Here is an 18,448-nt window from a genome sequence, read left to right on the forward strand (position 1 = left end):
GGTTAGGTTTCCAGCCTTGTCTGTAGCGAGCAACAGCTCCTTCCTGTTTTGGTGCAGAGGAAGTTGATGCTGCTCCTGCTTTGAAATTACGAAAGGAACGAAAATTAGACTGTCTAGTCTTGGCTTTGGCTTTGTCCTGAGGCAGGGCATGGCCTTTACCTCCTGTAATGTCAGCGATAATCTCTTTCAACCCGGGCCCGAATAAGGTCTGCCCTTTGAAAGGTATATTAAGCAATTTAGACTTAGAAGTAACATCAGCTGACCAGGATTTTAGCCACAGCGCCCTGCGTGCCTGAATGGCGAATCCTGAATTCTTCGCCGTAAGTTTAGTAAGATGTACTACGGCCTCCGAAATGAATGAATTAGCTAGTTTAAGGACTCTAAGCCTGTCCGTAATGTCGTCCAGAGTAGCTGAACCAATGTTCTCTTCCAGAGACTCAATCCAGAATGCCGCTGCAGCCGTGATCGGCGCAATGCATGCAAAGGGTTGCAATATAAAACCTTGTTGAACAAACATTTTCTTAAGGTAACCCTCTAACTTTTTATCCATTGGATCTGAAAAAGCACAGCTATCCTCCACCGGGATAGTGGTACGCTTAGCTAAGGTAGAAACTGCTCCCTCCACCTTAGGGACCGTTTGCCATAAGTCCCTTGTGGTGGCGTCTATTGGAAACATTTTTCTAAATATCGGAGGGGGTGAGAACGGCACACCGGGTCTATCCCACTCCTTAGTAACAATTTCAGTAAGTCTCTTAGGTATAGGAAAAACCTCAGTACTCGTCGGTACCGCAAAATATTTATCCAACCTACACATTTTCTCTGGTATTGCAACTGTGTTACAATCATTCAGAGCCGCTAACACCTCCCCTAGTAATACACGGAGGTTTTCCAGTTTAAATTTAAAATTTGAAATATCTGAATCCAGTCTGTTTGGATCAGAACCGTCACCCACAGAATGAAGTTCTCCGTCCTCATGTTCTGCCACCTGTGACGCAGTGTCTGACATGGCCCTAATATTATCAGCGCACTCTGTTCTCACCCCAGAGTGATCACGCTTACCTCTTAGTTCTGGAAATTTAGCCAAAACCTCAGTCATAACAGTAGCCATATCCTGTAATGTGATTTGTAATGGCCGCCCAGATGTACTCGGCGCTACAATATCACGCACCTCCCTCTGAGCGGGAGATGTAGGTACTGACACGTGAGGCGAGTTAGCCGGCATAACTCTCCCCTCGTTGTTTGGTGAAATTTGTTCAATTTGTACAGATTGACTTTTATTTAAAGTAGCATCAATACAGTTAGTACATAAATTTCTATTGGGCTCCACTTTGGCATTGCAACAAATGACACAGGTATCATCCTCTGAATCAGACATGTTTAACACACTAGCAAATAAACTTGCAACTTGGAAATACAATTCAATTAGAATAATATTAAAACGTACTGTGCCTTTAAGAAGCACAGAAGATCTATGACAGTTGAAAATTAATAAATTGAAACAGTTATAGCCTCAATCCTTGTAAACAACACAACTTTAGCAAAGGTTTAATCCCATTAGCAAAGATAACAAATTCTGAAAGCAGGAAACAAATTACAGAATAAACGTTTTTTATCTCAGTCAAACTATAATTCTCACAGCTCTGCTGAGAGAAATTACCTCCCTCAAAATAAGTTTTGAAGACCCCTGAGCTCTGTAGAGATGAACCGGATCATGCAGGGAATACAATGAGTTGCTGACTGAAATATTTGATGCATAGTAAAAGCGCCAAAAAACGGCCCCTCCCCCTCACACACAGCAGTGAGGGAGAACAGAAACTGTCAGAAAAACAGATTAAACAACTGCCAAGTGGAAAAATAGTGCCCAAACATTTATTCACACAGTACCTCAGCAAATGAAAACGATTTTACATTCCAGCAAAAACGTTAAACATAATCTCTAGTTATTAAACAGCTTTATGTATTTCTTACAGTGTAATTCTAGTGAAGTACCATTCCCCAGAATACTGAAGTGTAAAGTATACATACATGACATTATATCGGTATGGCAGGATTTTCTCATCAATTCCATTGTCAGAAAATAAAAACTGCTACATACCTCTATGCAGATTCATCTGCCCGCTGTCCCCTGATCTGAAGTTTACCTCACTCCTCAGATGGCCGAGAACAGCAATATGATCTTAACTACTCCGGCTAAAATCATAGCAAAACTCTGGTAGATTCTTCTTCAAACTCTGCCAGAGAGGTAATAACACACTCCGGTGCTATTTTAAAATAACAAACTTTTGATTGAAGATATAAAACTAAGTATAATCACCATAGTCCTCTCACACATCCTATCTAGTCGTTGGGTGCAAGAGAATGACTGGGAGTGACGTAGAGGGGAGGAGCTATATGCAGCTCTGCTGGGTGAATCCTCTTGCACTTCCTGTTGGGGAGGAGTAATATCCCAGAAGTAATGATGACCCGTGGACTGATCACACTTAACAGAAGAAAACTTATAATATTAGTAAATTAGGAAGTCAATTAAAATTGCATGCTCTATCTGAACCATGAAAGACAAAAATTCGTTTTTTTTATCTCTTTAACCCCTTAATGACAACAGTACTTTTCCATTTTCTGTCCGTTTGTGACAAAGCTATTTTTACATTTTTGCGGTGTTTGTGTTTAGCTGTAATTTTCCTCTTACTCATTTACTGTACCCACACATATTATATACAGTTTTTCTCGCCATTAAATGGACTTTCTAAAGATACCATTATTTTCATCATATCTTATAATTTACTATAAAAAATATATAAAATATGAGGAAAAAATGAAAAAAAAAACCACTTTTTTTTTTAACTTTTAGCCCCAAAATCTGTTACACATCTGCAACCACCAAAAAACACCCATGCTAAATAGTTTCTAAATTTTGTCCTGAGTTTAGAAATACCCAATGTTTACATGTTCTTTACTTTTTTTGCAAGTTATAGGGCCATAAATACAAGTAACACTTTGCTATTTCCAAACCACTTTTTTTCAAAATTACTGCTAGTTACATTGGGACACTGATATCTTTCAGGAATCTCTGAATATCCCTTGACATGTATATATTTTTTTTAGAAGACATCCCAAAGTATTGATCTAGGCCCATTTTGGTATATTTCATGCCACCATTTCACCGCCAAATGCGATCAAATACAAAAAATCGTTCACTTTTTCACAAATTTTTTCACAAACTTTCGGTTTCTCACTGATATTGTTTACAAACAGCTTGTGCAATTATGGCAAAAATGGTTGTAAATGCTTCTCTGGCATCCCCTTTGTTCAGAAATAGCAGACATATATGGCTTTGGCGTTGCTTTTTGGTAATTAGAAGGCCGCTAAATGCCACTGCACACATACTTGTATTATGCCCAGCAGTGAAGGGGTTTATTAGGGAGCATGTAGGGAGATTTTTGGGGTAATTTTAGCTTTAGTGTAGTGTAGTAAACAACCCAAAGTATTGATCAAGGCACATTTTGGTATATTTCATGCCACCATTTCACCGCCAAATACGTTCAAATAATTTTTTTTTTTACATTTTTCTAAATTTTTGGTTTCTTACTGAAATTATTTACAAACAGCTTGTGCAATTATGGCACAAATGGTTGTAAATGCTTCTCTGGGATCCCCTTTGTTCAGAAATAGCAGACATATATGGCTTTGGCTTTTTGGTAATTAGAAGGCCACTAAATTCTGCTGCGCATCACACTTGTATTATGGCTAGCAGTAAAGGGGTTAATTAGGTAGCTTGTAGGGAGCTTGCAGGGTTAATTTTAGCTTTAGTGTAGAGATCAGCCTCCCACCTGAAACATCAGACCCCCTGATCCCTCCCAAACAGCTATATTCCCTCCCCCACCCCACAATTGTTCCCGCCATCTTAAGTACTGGCAGAAAGTCTGCCAGTACTAAGATAAAAGGTATATTTGTTTTTTTTTGTTTTTTTTTTTATAGCATATTTACATATGCTGCTGTATAGAATCCCCCTTAGCCCCCAAACTCACAGATCCCCCATCAAACAGTTCTCTAACCCTCCCCCTCTAACTTAATGGGCACCATCTTGGGTACTGGCAGCTGTCTGCCAGTACCCAGTTTATTAAAAAAAATATGCTTTTATTGTTTTTTTGGACTTTTTTCCCATTTTCTGTAGTGTAGCTTCCCCCCCCCCCCCCAGAACCCTTCGATCATTTATTGCATTAAAAAAAAAACCTTTTCTCCCAATTTTGAAATTACATTTTTCTGTAGTGTAGCAGTTCCCACCCGCTCCCGCCCCGTGCACGCGCCCGCCCGCCACCCACGTGCACGCGCCCAAGCGTCCGTGCGCGCCCCCGGACACTGCCGCATCCGATCCGGCCTCCGATCCCGCCCCCCTCCAAATCACAGGCCCTTGGCAGGCCGCCCACCCACCTCCCTGCCTTGCTCCCACCCACCAACGACGCTCCGGTGCAGAGAGGGCCACAGAGTGGCTCTCTCTGCATCGGAGGCTTGTAAAGGGGTATTGCAGGATGCCTCCATATCGAGGCATCACTGCAATACCCTCAGAGCTGCTGGAAGCGATTGTGATCGCTTCCAGCACTCTGTTAGACAACTGACGTACCAGGTACGTCCATTGTCATTAACTGCTTGTTAATGCATGACGTACCTGGTACGTCAGTTGTCATTAAGGGGTTAAGATAAATGCTGAATCATAATAATCTTTTTTTTTTTTTTTACAATTTGCATGTATATGTGATGTAACCTGATACAGCAACAAGTAAATAGATACGTAAGGAATCCTAAAGTGTCTGTAATCTGTAGGCATATGCATACATTTGTTATTCGACATTCATTTTATAAACAAATTCCAAATATGGTGTCGGGCGACACACAAATATTTGGGATTTGCACAGATATCTATGCGATGCACTTTTACATTAATAAATCAGGAAAATAGCCAAATGTTGCTGCACATGCCTAATAATCTCTAATATAATATAGCATAATATATTCTAAAGCATTTCCACACCTGGATAATGATGTCCTCTTTATTTTATTCCTTATCATTCCTACAGATCTTGGCTTCAGGAACTGAAAGGAAAATGGCATTCAAAGGAAAACTCAGTGATACTATTCCTGAAAATGGATTGAATATCAAACATCAAATAAAAAAAACCATTTGGGGTGGAACTGCACTTATCACCTTTGAAAATGAGGAAGGTGGGAAATAAGTAAACTCGTAGACTGTTGAACCAAGAGTTAATTCAAAATTTCTTCTCCTTAGTATTTTGGGTATATCAATGAAACAGGTTATATGGCCATTATAGTAAGACAATCACATAAAGCTTACAAATATGAAGATAATGAGATCCTACCCAAAATAAAGTTTAAAATCTACAGGACATATTTACAAAGCAAAATGTGGTCATCCACTGGTGCAGTAAGTATTTTAATATTGGTAGAAAATAAATCATAGAACAATGGTTTAAAGGTAGTGAGATTTGTCAGGACTGGCTATATGTTGTTGAGAAGGAGGCATTTAGAGGTTCTGTTTGATATGTTTGTAGAGAGTCTGACAATATGGAAGTTCTATGCACAAGAGAAGTCATGTATAATTGAGAAGAGTTTAAAACAGAAAAGGGCAATCCATGGAGTGGCTTCAATATAATTCTAGAAGAGAGTGGCAGCCAGTTCAGTGATGTGTAAAGATGTGCAGCAGATGATAAACAGGAAGTTAAGAGATGAGTCAGGCAGCACAATGAGGATGGATCGCAGAGGGTAGAAGTGGATGAAGGTGGTTACAGTTATGACACTGAGATAAGTGAACGAAGATAGTTTTTCTGTATTGTTGCTATATAATGGACAAATGTAAACTACATTTCTTATATGAAGATGACCAACATTGTGAGGTTCTTTATCTAAGGTTTGAGAAAGAGTCTGAAGTCAAAGGTGACAACCTTGCAGCCAACCTGATCAATATATGCAATTGTTCTATTATTAAAATAAATATAAGGAATACATTTGGCACAACATAGGTAAAATATTTAGGTTGGTTTTGGACATGTTGAATTCTAGAATGCAGAGTGATGCATCAATAAATGACAGAAAGGGGTTTAGTGGCAAAAGTTCAGGTAGAAATGTCAGAAGAGTAGGTATAGACTTGTGTATCATCAGTTTAGAGATCGTACTGAAGGCCAAATGAAAGGATCAAGTGTCCCAGAGAGATGAAAGATGAATACTGTAGTAAGAAACTGAGAATAAGAGGAGGAGAGATGTTACTGGGGATGAAGGAACTTTAGATAGCTGGCTAGATTTAAAAGATGTCCTTTAGTGAGCACAGGTAAATGAATTGCAATAACCAGGTCTGGACTGAGCATAGGGCATACAGGGCATTGGCTTTAGCCCTGCCCAGTCACCAGTATTATTATTTGTGCATAATGCAGGGCCCGTCCCACCTCCTGTGGCAGCTTTAGACAAACATACACCTAAGTAGGTGGAATGTAAGCATGGATTAGTAATGCTCATAAAAGCACTGTTCTTGGGGTATCAATGTGTCTTGTTGTCTAGTGTCTGCCTGTTTTCTGTCCCCTTTGTGTTTTCACCTTGTGTCTGTCTGTAAAAGTTTGGGTTTACCTGTGTTCTGCACTTTCTATAGAGGCATAACTACAGGGGTCCCAGAGGTCTCAACTGAGATGGGGCTGACACATCTAGGGGTGCCTCTGGCTCCTCAGTCAGTAGTGGTATTACTGCCACCATGTGTAATTCCTCTGTGTGTCCCTCCATGCAAAAGGGGGCTCAAAGTACATCAAAAGTCTTTGAATTTGCCTTTATCATGGCAACATTTCCAAGGCTGCCATCACAGTGCTGTTGTACAGAAAAATCGTATGTGATCAGGCTGATTGCTGTACGCCGCCTCAGAGGTGGCATACGAGTTAAGGAGCAGCGGTCTTAAGTCCGCTGCTTTTTAACTCCTGTTTCCGGCGAGCCTGAAGGCTTGCGCAGAAACAGATGTATACGGCCCCATTCAGGCCGTGATAAATCGGCCCCTTTGTTTCATGGTAGATTGAAAGGACCATTTAAAGTGATTCATAAACCCATTTAAAGGGACATTAAACACTTGACTGCTAAAAATAATTCAAACTAACTTCTACTGTGTAATAATAAAAAACTGAGTACAGTTCTTTATGCTGCAACTTCAGCTTACACAAAACATTTCAAGAAAATTGTTTCTATTACTATACCAGAAGTCCCACTTTTACTGGGATTGTCCCGGTTTGGAGGCGCTGTCCCAGTGTCCCACGCAGTTGTTCATTCTGTCCCAGTAGGGTTGCCACCTCCAGGTTTCAAATCATGTGTCCGGGTTTCAGACCACCTGAAACCCGGACACATTCAAAATGACTGGACTGTGGCTCTCCAGCATAGTTGGATGCTGGTACTTTGTTACATACAGCCCTGCTTAGCTTAACGTTCGTGTCCTTCAAAGTTTACATTTAGTAATACAGGCTGAGTGAGCAGCATAGGGTTTTTTTTAAATTTTGTAGTACTACTTGGTTTATTTTTCTAAGAATTTAACACCTTCTCCCCCCCGACCCTTGGTGTCATTGCCGGTAATACACCTTTAGGGGAATCATATGGGTATGACTAGGAAGTACAGACAGGCAGGATTTTTGGCCTGGATCTTGCTTTACTTCATGCAGAATAGCATTTTTGGCTATAATCTTCCTGCATTATGGTATAGAGTAGCCTCTTAAACAGCTTTAGCAGGTAAGTGTTTCTTTTTTACTTCAATGTTCAATATTGTATTTATGCCTTATCAGTATTTGGCTCTGTTCCTTAATAAGACACATAAAACACATATTACACTGCAGATATTAAATTGTGAAATTGATAAAGTGATAATTATGCTTGATGTTTGGCATTATTTAGAATCTGAGATTTAGATTAATGATTTATTTGCCATGACAACGTAATGGTGCCTTTTTCACTAGGGGGTGGTGTTATGTTCTATTTAAACTGTGGGATTCACTTGTTTGACTGAGGAAGGGTAGAGTATCCACAAAACATTACACACATAAAAGCTACTACTTTAAAAGGACCGGTAATTGCCACGCCCCCTTGACCACACTCCTGACCACACCCCCACTGGCACCGCACCAGGTGGTCCCAGTTTCACCTCTAAAAATTATGGTAAGCCTAAATACATATCTAGGGCTTGATGCAGCTATGTATGCCGCCATATTTTAACAGCACAGGAGTCACATGAGACACACTTCATATCTCCCTAGAGTACCTATAATGTGTGCATATAAAAAACACAGCAGCACTCAATGTTATGCAGACAGAACTTGGGCTGCAGTTTATGTTATAAATCTGTTACAGGAATAAAAGATTTTATTATTATATTTTTCTATGCAAACAAAGCTTACTTTTTCAAACGTTACTACTGACATTCCTAATGTGTGTGACTGTACATAGCACTCGGCAGGGTTATAAATGTAAATCATTCTCTTCTCTGAGTCTGACAAGCTCCGGTCTGGAGAGGGAGGGGCCGAGGGGGGAGAGAGAGCAGAGAGACTCCGTGAAGAAAATAGACTAAATAAACTCATGCTGCAAATACTTTTTACTGGAGATTTGTTCTATGCAATATTTTATTTTCATACATCTACATCACATATATACAGTTATATATAATGCAGATGTATGAAAATTAAATATTGCATAGAACAAATCTCCAGTAAAAAGTATTTGCAGCATGAGTTATTTAGTCTATTTTCTTCACGGAGTCTCTCTGCTCTCTCTCCCCCCTCGGCCCCTCCCTCTCCAGACCGGAGCTTGTCAGACTCAGAGAAGAGAATGATTTACATTTATAACCCTGCCGAGTGCTATGAACAGTCACACACATTAGGAATGTCAGTGGTAACGTTTGAAAAAGTAAGCTTTGTTTGCATAGAAAAACATAATAATAAAATCTTTTATTCCTGTAACAGATTTATAACATAAACTGCAGGACAAGCTCTGTCTGCATAACATTGAGAGCTGCTGCTGCTGTGTTTTTCATATGCACAAGTCACATGACTGCTGTGACCCAGTGTAACGTGCATTCTAATATGGCACCTTACATGGGAGAATAATGCACCTTATTAGCATTCATCTTCAAATCGATTTTTTTCAACACTTAGGGGTAAGGTGAACAAATAAACTAGACAGTAGTGATTACTTGATTTTAATTCATAATAAAACATACTTTTTAATGATTTTTATCAGGTGTTTAGTGTCCCTTTAAAGTGATTCATAAACTTGTGATACAGTTTACATGATTATTAATGTCAGTGCATATCCCTCTTTGCAGTTGCCACAGATATAATCAGAATAAAGGATCACCAGATAAAAGTGGATGATTGTCATATTAATGTGAAGGCTGAGCCGGTGGAGCTTCTAGTACTGGATTTCCTTAATGTAAGTCTCAAACTATAATCACATTTTTTAGTTGGTCAATAATACAACTTAACAAAGACACCATGTAGTAAAGCAGTGTTTATCAACCTTTTTGTAGGCACACATTTATTTTCTATGTACCCCAACTGTAGCACAAATATAATTGACCATTTGAAAAATGGAAATCATGTGTATCAATTGATTTCAAAAGCTTGTATCAGATATGTTAATGAAGTAAATATTGTGGGGCATATTTATCAAGCTCCGTATGGAGCTTGATGCCCTGTGTTTCCGGCGAGCCAACAGAAGTTATGAAGCAGCGGTCTAAAGAGGCGCTCTGAGGCGGCGGACAGACATCGCCGGAAATCAACCCAATCGAACACAATCAGGTTGATTGACAGCCCCGGTTAGATTGGCCGCAAATCTGCAGGGGGCGGTATTGCACCAGCAGTTCAGAAGAACTGCTGGTGCAATGATAAATGCTGAGAGCGTATGCTGTCGGCATTTATCGATGTGCAGTGGACATGATACGCAATATCGGATCATGTCTGCTTGCACAATGATAATTCGGCCCCTGTATATAGGAATCAGATATTGGTTTTATGTTTCCCAAGATTTAATATTTGGTAATATTACAACAGAGAATAATAAACACACAAAACACAAATATATAGTCCATTGATATTAATAATTCTATGCAATAATGACGGTACCATCTTTATAATTTTAATAACTGTTTCATATACAGTTTATCTGTCTCGTTTTACTGCGGCACACTACAGTATGATGCACTTTACCTTTTTCACAGTGGCACATTTATCTGCCACTTGTGTCTGTGACACTTGGTCACAGTAATACACTATGAGGCCCATTTATCAAGCTCCGAATGGAGCTTGAGGGCCTATGTTTCTGGCGAGACCGCTGCTCTGAGCAGGCGGACAGACATCGCCAGAATTCAACACGATAGGGTATGATCGGGTTAATTGACACCCCCCTGCTGGCGGCCGATTGGCCGGGAGTCTGCAGGGGGTGGCGTTGCACCAGCAGCTCACAAGAGCTTGATTGACACCCCCTGCTAGCAGCCGACGAATCTGCAGGGGGTGGCATTGCACCAGCAGTTCACAAGAACTGCTGGTGCAATAATAAATGCCAACAGCGTATCATGTCCGCTCGCACATTAATAAATTGACCCCTTAGAGTAACAAAATAAGAAAATCTATTTTCAATATGTTATTTTATAGAAATTAAAAGGACATGATACACAAATGTTGAATAACTTAAAAGTGATATTTGTAAAAAGCTGACTAGAATGGATAGTGTGGGGTGCACTATCATATCATATCATAAGTGTTGCGCTTGAACACCATACAGAATAGTGATTGAAAATGTAGTGCTTTTGGAGACCCGAAGTAAAGTGGTAATGCTTGAATGCAAAAGAAAACAAGTAAATTATAAGGAAACTTTTTTTTACTCATATTTATACATATTAAATGTAAAATAAATGTTTAATATTATTGAAATAAAGGGATCAAAGGTGTATATGTATGTGTGTGCTTATGTGTATTTGTATGTATCTTTATGTGTGTGTATAAATGTATGTATGTATATATGTGTATGTATGTGCATTTGTGTGTGCTTTTGTATATGTGTGTGTATAAATGTATGTACTGTATGTATGTATGTGTGTGTATAAATGTATGTACTGTATGTATGTATGTGTGTGTGTATTTATGCATGTATCTGTATGTGTGTGTATAAATGTATGTACTGTATGTATGTATGTGTGTGTGTATTTATGCATGTATCTGTATGTGTGTGTATAAATGTATGTACTGTATGTATGTATGTGTGTGTGTATTTATGCATGTATCTGTATGTGTGTGTATAAATGTATGTACTGTATGTATGTATGTGTGTGTGTATTTATGCATGTATCTGTATGTGTGTGTATAAATGTATGTACTGTATGTATGTATGTGTGTGTGTATTTATGCATGTATCTGTATGTGTGTGTATAAATGTATGTACTGTATGTATGTATGTGTGTGTGTATTTATGCATGTATCTGTATGTGTGTGTATAAATGTATGTACTGTATGTATGTATGTGTGTGTGTATTTATGCATGTATCTGTATGTGGGTGTATAAATGTATGTACTGTATGTATGTATGTGTGTGTGTATTTATGCATGTATCTGTATGTGTGTGTATAAATGTATGTACTGTATGTATGTATGTGTGTGTGTATTTATGCATGTATCTGTATGTGTGTGTATAAATGTATGTACTGTATGTATGTATGTGTGTGTGTATTTATGCATGTATCTGTATGTGTGTGTATAAATATATGTATTTGTGTTTGCTTATGCATATGTGTATTTATCTGTATGTGTGTGTATATGTGTATGTATGTGTGTGTGTGTGTGCCTATGTGTCTGTGTATGTACTGTATATGTGTGTGTATATGTATGTATGTATGTGTATTTAAAACAGAATTTATGTTTACCTGATAAATTTCTTTCTCCTACGGTGTATCCAGTCCACGGCTTCATCCTTACTTGTGGGATATTCTCTTCCCCTACAGGAAGTGGCAAAGAGAGCACACAGCAGAGCTGTCCATATAGCTCCCCTCAGGCTCCGCCTCCCCAGTCATTCGACCGACGGTTAGGAGAAAAAGGAGAACCATAAGGTGCAGTGGTGACTGTAGTTTACAAAAAATAAATTTAAACCTGACCAAAATGCCAGGGCGGGCCGTGGACCGGATACACCGTAGGAGAAAGAAATTTATCAGGTAAACATAAATTCTGTTTTCTCCTACATTGGTGTATCCGGTCCACGGCTTCATCCTTACTTGTGGGAACCAATACCAAAGCTTTAGGACACGGATGAAGGGAGGGAACAAGTCAGGTAACCTAAACGGAAGGCATCACTGCTTGCAAAACCTTTCTCCCAAAAATAGCCTCCGAAGAAGCAAAAGTAATGAATTTGTAAAATTTGGCAAACGTATGCAGTGAAGACCAAGTTGCTGCCTTACAAATCTGTTCAACAGAAGCCTCATTCTTGGAAGCCCATGTGGAAGCCACAGCTCTAGTAGAGTGAGCTGTAATTCGTTCAGGAGGCTGCCTTCCAGCAGTCTCATAAGCCAACCGGATGATGCTTTTCAGCCAGAAAGACAGAGAGGTCGCAGTCGCCTTTTGACTTCTCCTCTTGCCAGAATAGACGACAAACAAGGACGATGTTTGTCTGAAGTCTTTAGTTGCTTTTAGATAAAACTTTAAAGCACGAACCCCATAGCTACAAAAAAACAAAACTTTCCAAGATAGTAACTTAATATCTATGGAATGTAGAGGTTCAAACGGAACCCCTTGAAGAACTGAAATAACTAAATTTAGACTCCATGGAGGAGCCACAGGTCTGTAGACAGGCTTGATTCTGACTAAAGCCTGTACAAACCCTGAATATCTGGCATGGCTGCCAGACGCTTGTGTAACCAAACAGACAGAGCAGATATCTGTCCCTTAAAAGAACTAGCTGACAGACCTTTCTCCAATCCTTCTTGGAGAAAAGATAGTATCCTTGGAATCCTAATCTTACTCCATGAGTAACCCTTGGATTCGCACCAGCAAAGATATTTCCGCCATATCTTATGGTAAATTTTCCTGGTGACAGGCTTTCTAGCCTGGATCAGAGTATCTATAACTGATTCCGAAACCCCACGTTTAGCTAGAATCAAGCGTTCAATCTCCAAGCAGTCAGTTGCAGAGAAACTAGGTTTGGATGCTCGAATCGACCTTGAATTAGAAGGTCCTGCCTCAAAGGCAGATTCCATGGTGGAACCGATGACATATTCACCAGGTCTGCATACCAAGTCCTGCGTGGCCACACAGGAGCTATTAGAATTACCGAAGCCTTCTCCTGCTTGATCCTGGCTACTAGCCGGGGGAGAAGGGGAAACGGTGGAAAGACATAAGCTAGATTGAACGACCAAGGCGCTACTAAGGTATCTACCAATGTCGCCTTGGGATCTCTGGACCCGTAACGTGTAACTTTGAAGTTCTGACGTGACGCCATCAGATCCAGATCTGTAATGCCCCATAGCTGGGTCAGCTGAGCAAAAAAACCTCCGGGTGGAGTTCCCACTCCCCCGGATGGAAAGTCTGAAGACTCAGATAATCCGCTTCCCAGTTGTCCACTCCTGGGATGTGAATTGCTGATAGATGGCAGGAGTGATCCTCTGCCCATTTGATGATCTTGGATACCTCCCTCATCGCCAGGGAACTCTTTGTTCCCCCCTGATGATTGATGTACGCAACAGTCGTCAAGTTGTCCGACTGAAAACTGATGAATTTGGCCTCCGCTAGTTGAGGCCATGCCTGGAGCGCATTGAATATTGCTCTCAATTCCAAAATGTTTATCGGGAGAAGAAATTCTTCCCGAGACCATAGACCCTGAACCTTCAGGGACTTCCAGACCGCGCCCCAGCCTAAGAAGCTGGCGTCGGTCGTGACAATGACCCACTTCGGTCTTCGGAAACTCATTCCCTGAGACAGGTGATCCTGAGACAACCACCAGAGGAGTGAGTCTCTGGTTTGCTGGTCCATCTGAATCTGGGGAGAAAAATCTGCATAATCCCCATTTCATTGTTTGAGCATGCACAGTTGCAATGGTCTTAAATGAATTCGAGCAAAAGGAACCACGTCCATTGCCGCAACCATTAGTCCTGTTACCTCCATGCACTGAGCTATGGAGGGTTGAGGAATGGATTGAAGAACTCGACAAGTGTTCAAAAGTTTTAATTTCCTGACCTCTGTCAGAAAGATTTTCATTTCTACCGAGTCTATTATTGTTCCCAGGAAGGGAACCCTTGTGAACGGGGACAGAGAACTTTTTTCTATGTTCACCTTCCACCCGTGAGACCTTAGAAAGGCTAGAACAATGTCCGTATGAGCCCTTGCTTTGTGAAAAGACGACGCCTGTATTAAATGTCATCTAGTTAAGGTGCTACTGCAATGCCCCTTGGCCTTAGCACCGCTAGAAGGGACCCTAGCACCTTTGTGAAAATTCTCGGAGCAGTGGCCAATCCGAAGGGAAGAGCCACGAACTGGTAATCCGAATGGTTTCCATTTGGAATGATGGAACTCTGAGTAATTGGTCTAGGATCTTTAAATCCAGAATTGGCCTGAAAGTTCCTTCCTTTTTGGGAACTACAAACAGGTTTGAGTAAAATCCCAGTCCTTGTTCTGCTGTTGGAACTGGGTTTATCACTCCCATTTTTAAAAGGTACTCTACGCAATGTAAGAATGCCTGTCTCTCTATCTGGTCTGAAGATAAGCGAGACAAGTGGAACCTTCCCCTTGGAGGAAGGTCCTTGAATTCTAGAAGATACCCCTGAGAGACAATTTCTAGTGCCCAGGGGTCCGGAACATCTCTTGCCCAGGCCTGAGCAAAGAGAGAAAATCTGCCCCCTACTAGATCCGGTCCCGGATCGGGGGCTACCCCTTCATGCTGTCTTGGTAGCAGCAGCAGGTCTTTTGGCCTGTTTACCCTTGTTCCAGCCTTGCAATGGTTTCCATGCTGGTTTGGGCTGGGGTGCGTTACCCTCTTGCCTAGTGGCTGTAGAGGTAGAAGCCGGTCCATTCCTGAAATTGCGAAAGGAATGAAAATTAGACTTATTTTTAACTTTGAAAGGTCTATCCTGTGGAAGGGCATGGCCCTTTCCCCCAGTGATATCTGAAATAATTTCTTTCAACTCTGGCCCGAATAGGGTCTTACCTTGAAAGGAATATTAAACAATTTTGTTTTGGACGACACATCCGCCGACCACGATTTTAGTCAAAGCGCTCTACGCGCCACTATTGCGAAACCAGAATTTTTCGCCGCTAATTTAGCTAACTGAAAAGCGGCATCTGTAATGAAAGAATTAGCCAACTTCAGGGCGTGAATTCTATCCATGACTTCATCCTAAGAAGTCTCCTTCTGGAGCGAGTTTTCTAATTCCTCAAACCAAAAAGCAGCTGTAGTGGTTACAGGAATAATGCAAGAAATTGGTTGAAGAAGAAAACCTTGTTGAACAAAAATTTTCTTAAATAAACCTTCTAATTTTTTATCCATAGGATCTTTGAAAGCGCCACTGTCTTCTATTGGTATAGTTGTGCGCTTAGCTAGCTTTGAAACTGCCCCCTCTACCTTAGGGACCGTCTGCCACGCGTCCCTTCTGGGGTCAACAATGGGGAACATTTTCTTAAATATAGGAGGGGGAACAAAAGGTACACTATATCCGCCACCCTCTTAGGTATCGGAAACGCATCAGTGTGTACTGGGACCTCTAAGAATTTATCCATTTTACACAATTTTTCTGGGACCACCAAAGGGTCACAATCATCAAGAGTAGCCAGGACCTCCTTAAGTAGAGCGCGGAGGTGTTCTAGCTTAAATTTAAATGCTATGGTATCAGGCTCTGCCTGCTGAGAAACTTTTCCTGTGTCAGAAATTTCTCCCTCAGACAAGCCCTCCCTCACCGCCAAGTCAGATTGATGTGAGGGCACTACAGATAAATTATCCTCTGCGTCTACTTGCTCATTTTCTGTATTTAAAACTGAGCAATCACGCTTCCTAGGAAAGCTGGCAGTTTGGATAAAAATGCTGCGATAGAATTATCCATTACTGCTGCTAACTGTTGCATAGTAATCGCAATTGGTGCGCTAGAATGGGCATCGCCTGCGCGGGCATAGCTGGTGTTGACACAGAAGGAGAGGAAAGCAAGCTATTTTCACTACCTTCAGCTAAAGAATCATCTTGGGCTATATTTTTAAGTGTGATTGTACTGTCCTTAAGCTGTTTGGACGCTATGGCACACTTCACACATAAATTTAATGGGGGAACCACCTTGGCCTTTGGACATACAGAACATAGACTATCTGAAGACTCAGACATGTTTAACAGACTTAAACAGAACTATAATGCAATAAAAATTATTTTTGACAAAAACGTTACTGTCTCTTTAAATAATTAAAAAGCACACTTTTTTACTGAAATATCAAAAAACCATGAAATAAACATCTGATTTTAATGAAATTTTCACCACGGAGTCTTAATGCTTTGAAAAGATTGCACACAAATTTTCAGATCAATTAACCCCTTAATGCCCAAACCGGAGTTAATAACAGTTATTAACCAGTTAACACACTACAGTACTAGCCACAGCTTCTCACTGTAGCCTTTACCTTCATTAGGGATTATTTTAGCAGGAAATAAGCCTCCCTGGAGTCTTTTATGATGCCTCTTGACTCCCCACATGAAGCTGCATGGATTGCCTAGGCAAAAACAACTGCACAATTTAGGCCTAAAAATTAGGCCTCCTCCCTCTTCATTCTAGAGTGGAGGGGCCTTTCTGACTAGATTTAGGTGTCCAAATAAGTGCCAGGACGAAATTAAACCCCAAAAGTGTTTTAAAGTCTGAAAAAACACCTTATTTATAGTGAAAAACATGCTAAAAAGCAATCGATTTTAAAGCCCACAATAGTGTCAACCAGCATAGAGCCCTAAATATAAGCCATCATTTTATACAGAGTCTATAAGAAAAAAATGGCTCACCAATCCCAGAGGGAATTTCTGACAGTCTTCTAGCATTACTTGGTCTTGTTAGAAAAATGACTGATCATACCTGAAGCAGTTAAGCCTGCAAACTGTTCCCCCCAACTGATGTTCTCTGGTTAACAGTCCTGCGTGGGAACAGCAATGGATTTTAGATACTGGTGCTAAAATCATATTCCTCTTAGCAGAAATCTTCATCACTTTCTGCTGTAGAGTAAATAGTACAAACCGGCACTATTTTAAAATAACAAACTCTTGATAGAAGAAATAAAAAACTACAACTAACACCACATACTCTTTACCACCCCCGTGGAGATGCTACTTGTTCAGAGTGGCAAAGAGAATGACTGGGGAGGCGGAGCCTGAGGGGAGCTATATGGACAGCTCTGCTGTGTGCTCTCTTTGCCACTTCCTGTAGGGGAAGAGAATATCCCACAAGTAAGGATGAAGCCGTGGACCGGATACACCAATGTAGGAGAAATATATATATATATATATGTGTATGTGCACATTGTGCATGTATGTATGTATGCATATTTCTGTGTGCTTATGTATAAGTGTATGTATTTGTATGTGTATACATGTATGTATGTTCACAAGTTTGTTGTGCCACTTAGTGTTCAAAATATGTATTGACAAACACCTATATTACAAGTTTTGCGTTCGTGTTTTAACGCAATTTCAGCGCTAATACAGCACCGCAGCCATTACGAGTCTTGTAGGTAAAGCTGTACCGCAAGCCTTTTAGCCTATAACGCACCGTCAGTCCCACACACGTAAAAATTAAATTTTTTCATGGGTCTTTCATAGTGCAACCATTACAAGTTTTGCGGTGAGGCTAAAAAGCTTGCGTTCCAGCCTATACCGACAAGATCAGTTTCGCGATCTAAAAGCAGTAGTTACATAAAATGTATAACTTAACTGTCACATAGTACACTAAACACCCATAAACTACCTATTAACCCATAAACCGAGGCCCTCCCGCATTGCAAATACTATATTAAACTAATTAACCCCTAATCTGCCACTCCCGACATTGCCGCCAGTAATAAAAATGATTAATCCCTATTCCGCCGATCCCCGACATCGTCACCACTATAATAAAGTTATTAACCCCTAAACCACCACCCTCCCGCATCGCAAGCACTATTTAAATATTATTAACCCCTAATCTGCCGTCCGCCCACATCGCCCCCACTATACTAAAGTTATTAAGCCCTACACCGCCGCCACTATAATAAACCTATTAACCCCTAAACCGCAAGCACCCCACAACAAAATATACTAAATTAAATTATTAATCCCTAAACCGAAAGCCCCCACATCGCAATAAACAAATTTAAACTAGTAACCCCTAAACCTAACGCCCCCTAACTTTATATTAAAATTACAATTTCCCTATCTTAAATTAAATCTTACCTGT

General features: G+C 40.4%; 1 protein-coding gene across 4 annotated transcripts in view; it reads left to right on the top strand.

The window, feature by feature from the left end:
- Positions 1-18,448, top strand: part of IFI35 (interferon induced protein 35) — a 202,666-nt gene that overhangs the window by 139,306 nt on the left and 44,912 nt on the right. For all 4 annotated transcript variants that reach the window (XM_053699580.1, XM_053699583.1, XM_053699579.1 and 1 more), the window contains 2 exons: positions 5,073-5,217; positions 9,347-9,453. In XM_053699580.1, coding sequence (XP_053555555.1) covers positions 5,073-5,217; positions 9,347-9,453 — 252 coding nt within the window. The remainder of the gene's footprint in view (positions 1-5,072; positions 5,218-9,346; positions 9,454-18,448) is intronic.

The sequence above is a fragment of the Bombina bombina genome, chromosome 1, assembly GCF_027579735.1.
Source record: "Bombina bombina isolate aBomBom1 chromosome 1, aBomBom1.pri, whole genome shotgun sequence".
Taxonomy (NCBI): Eukaryota; Metazoa; Chordata; class Amphibia; order Anura; family Bombinatoridae; genus Bombina; species Bombina bombina.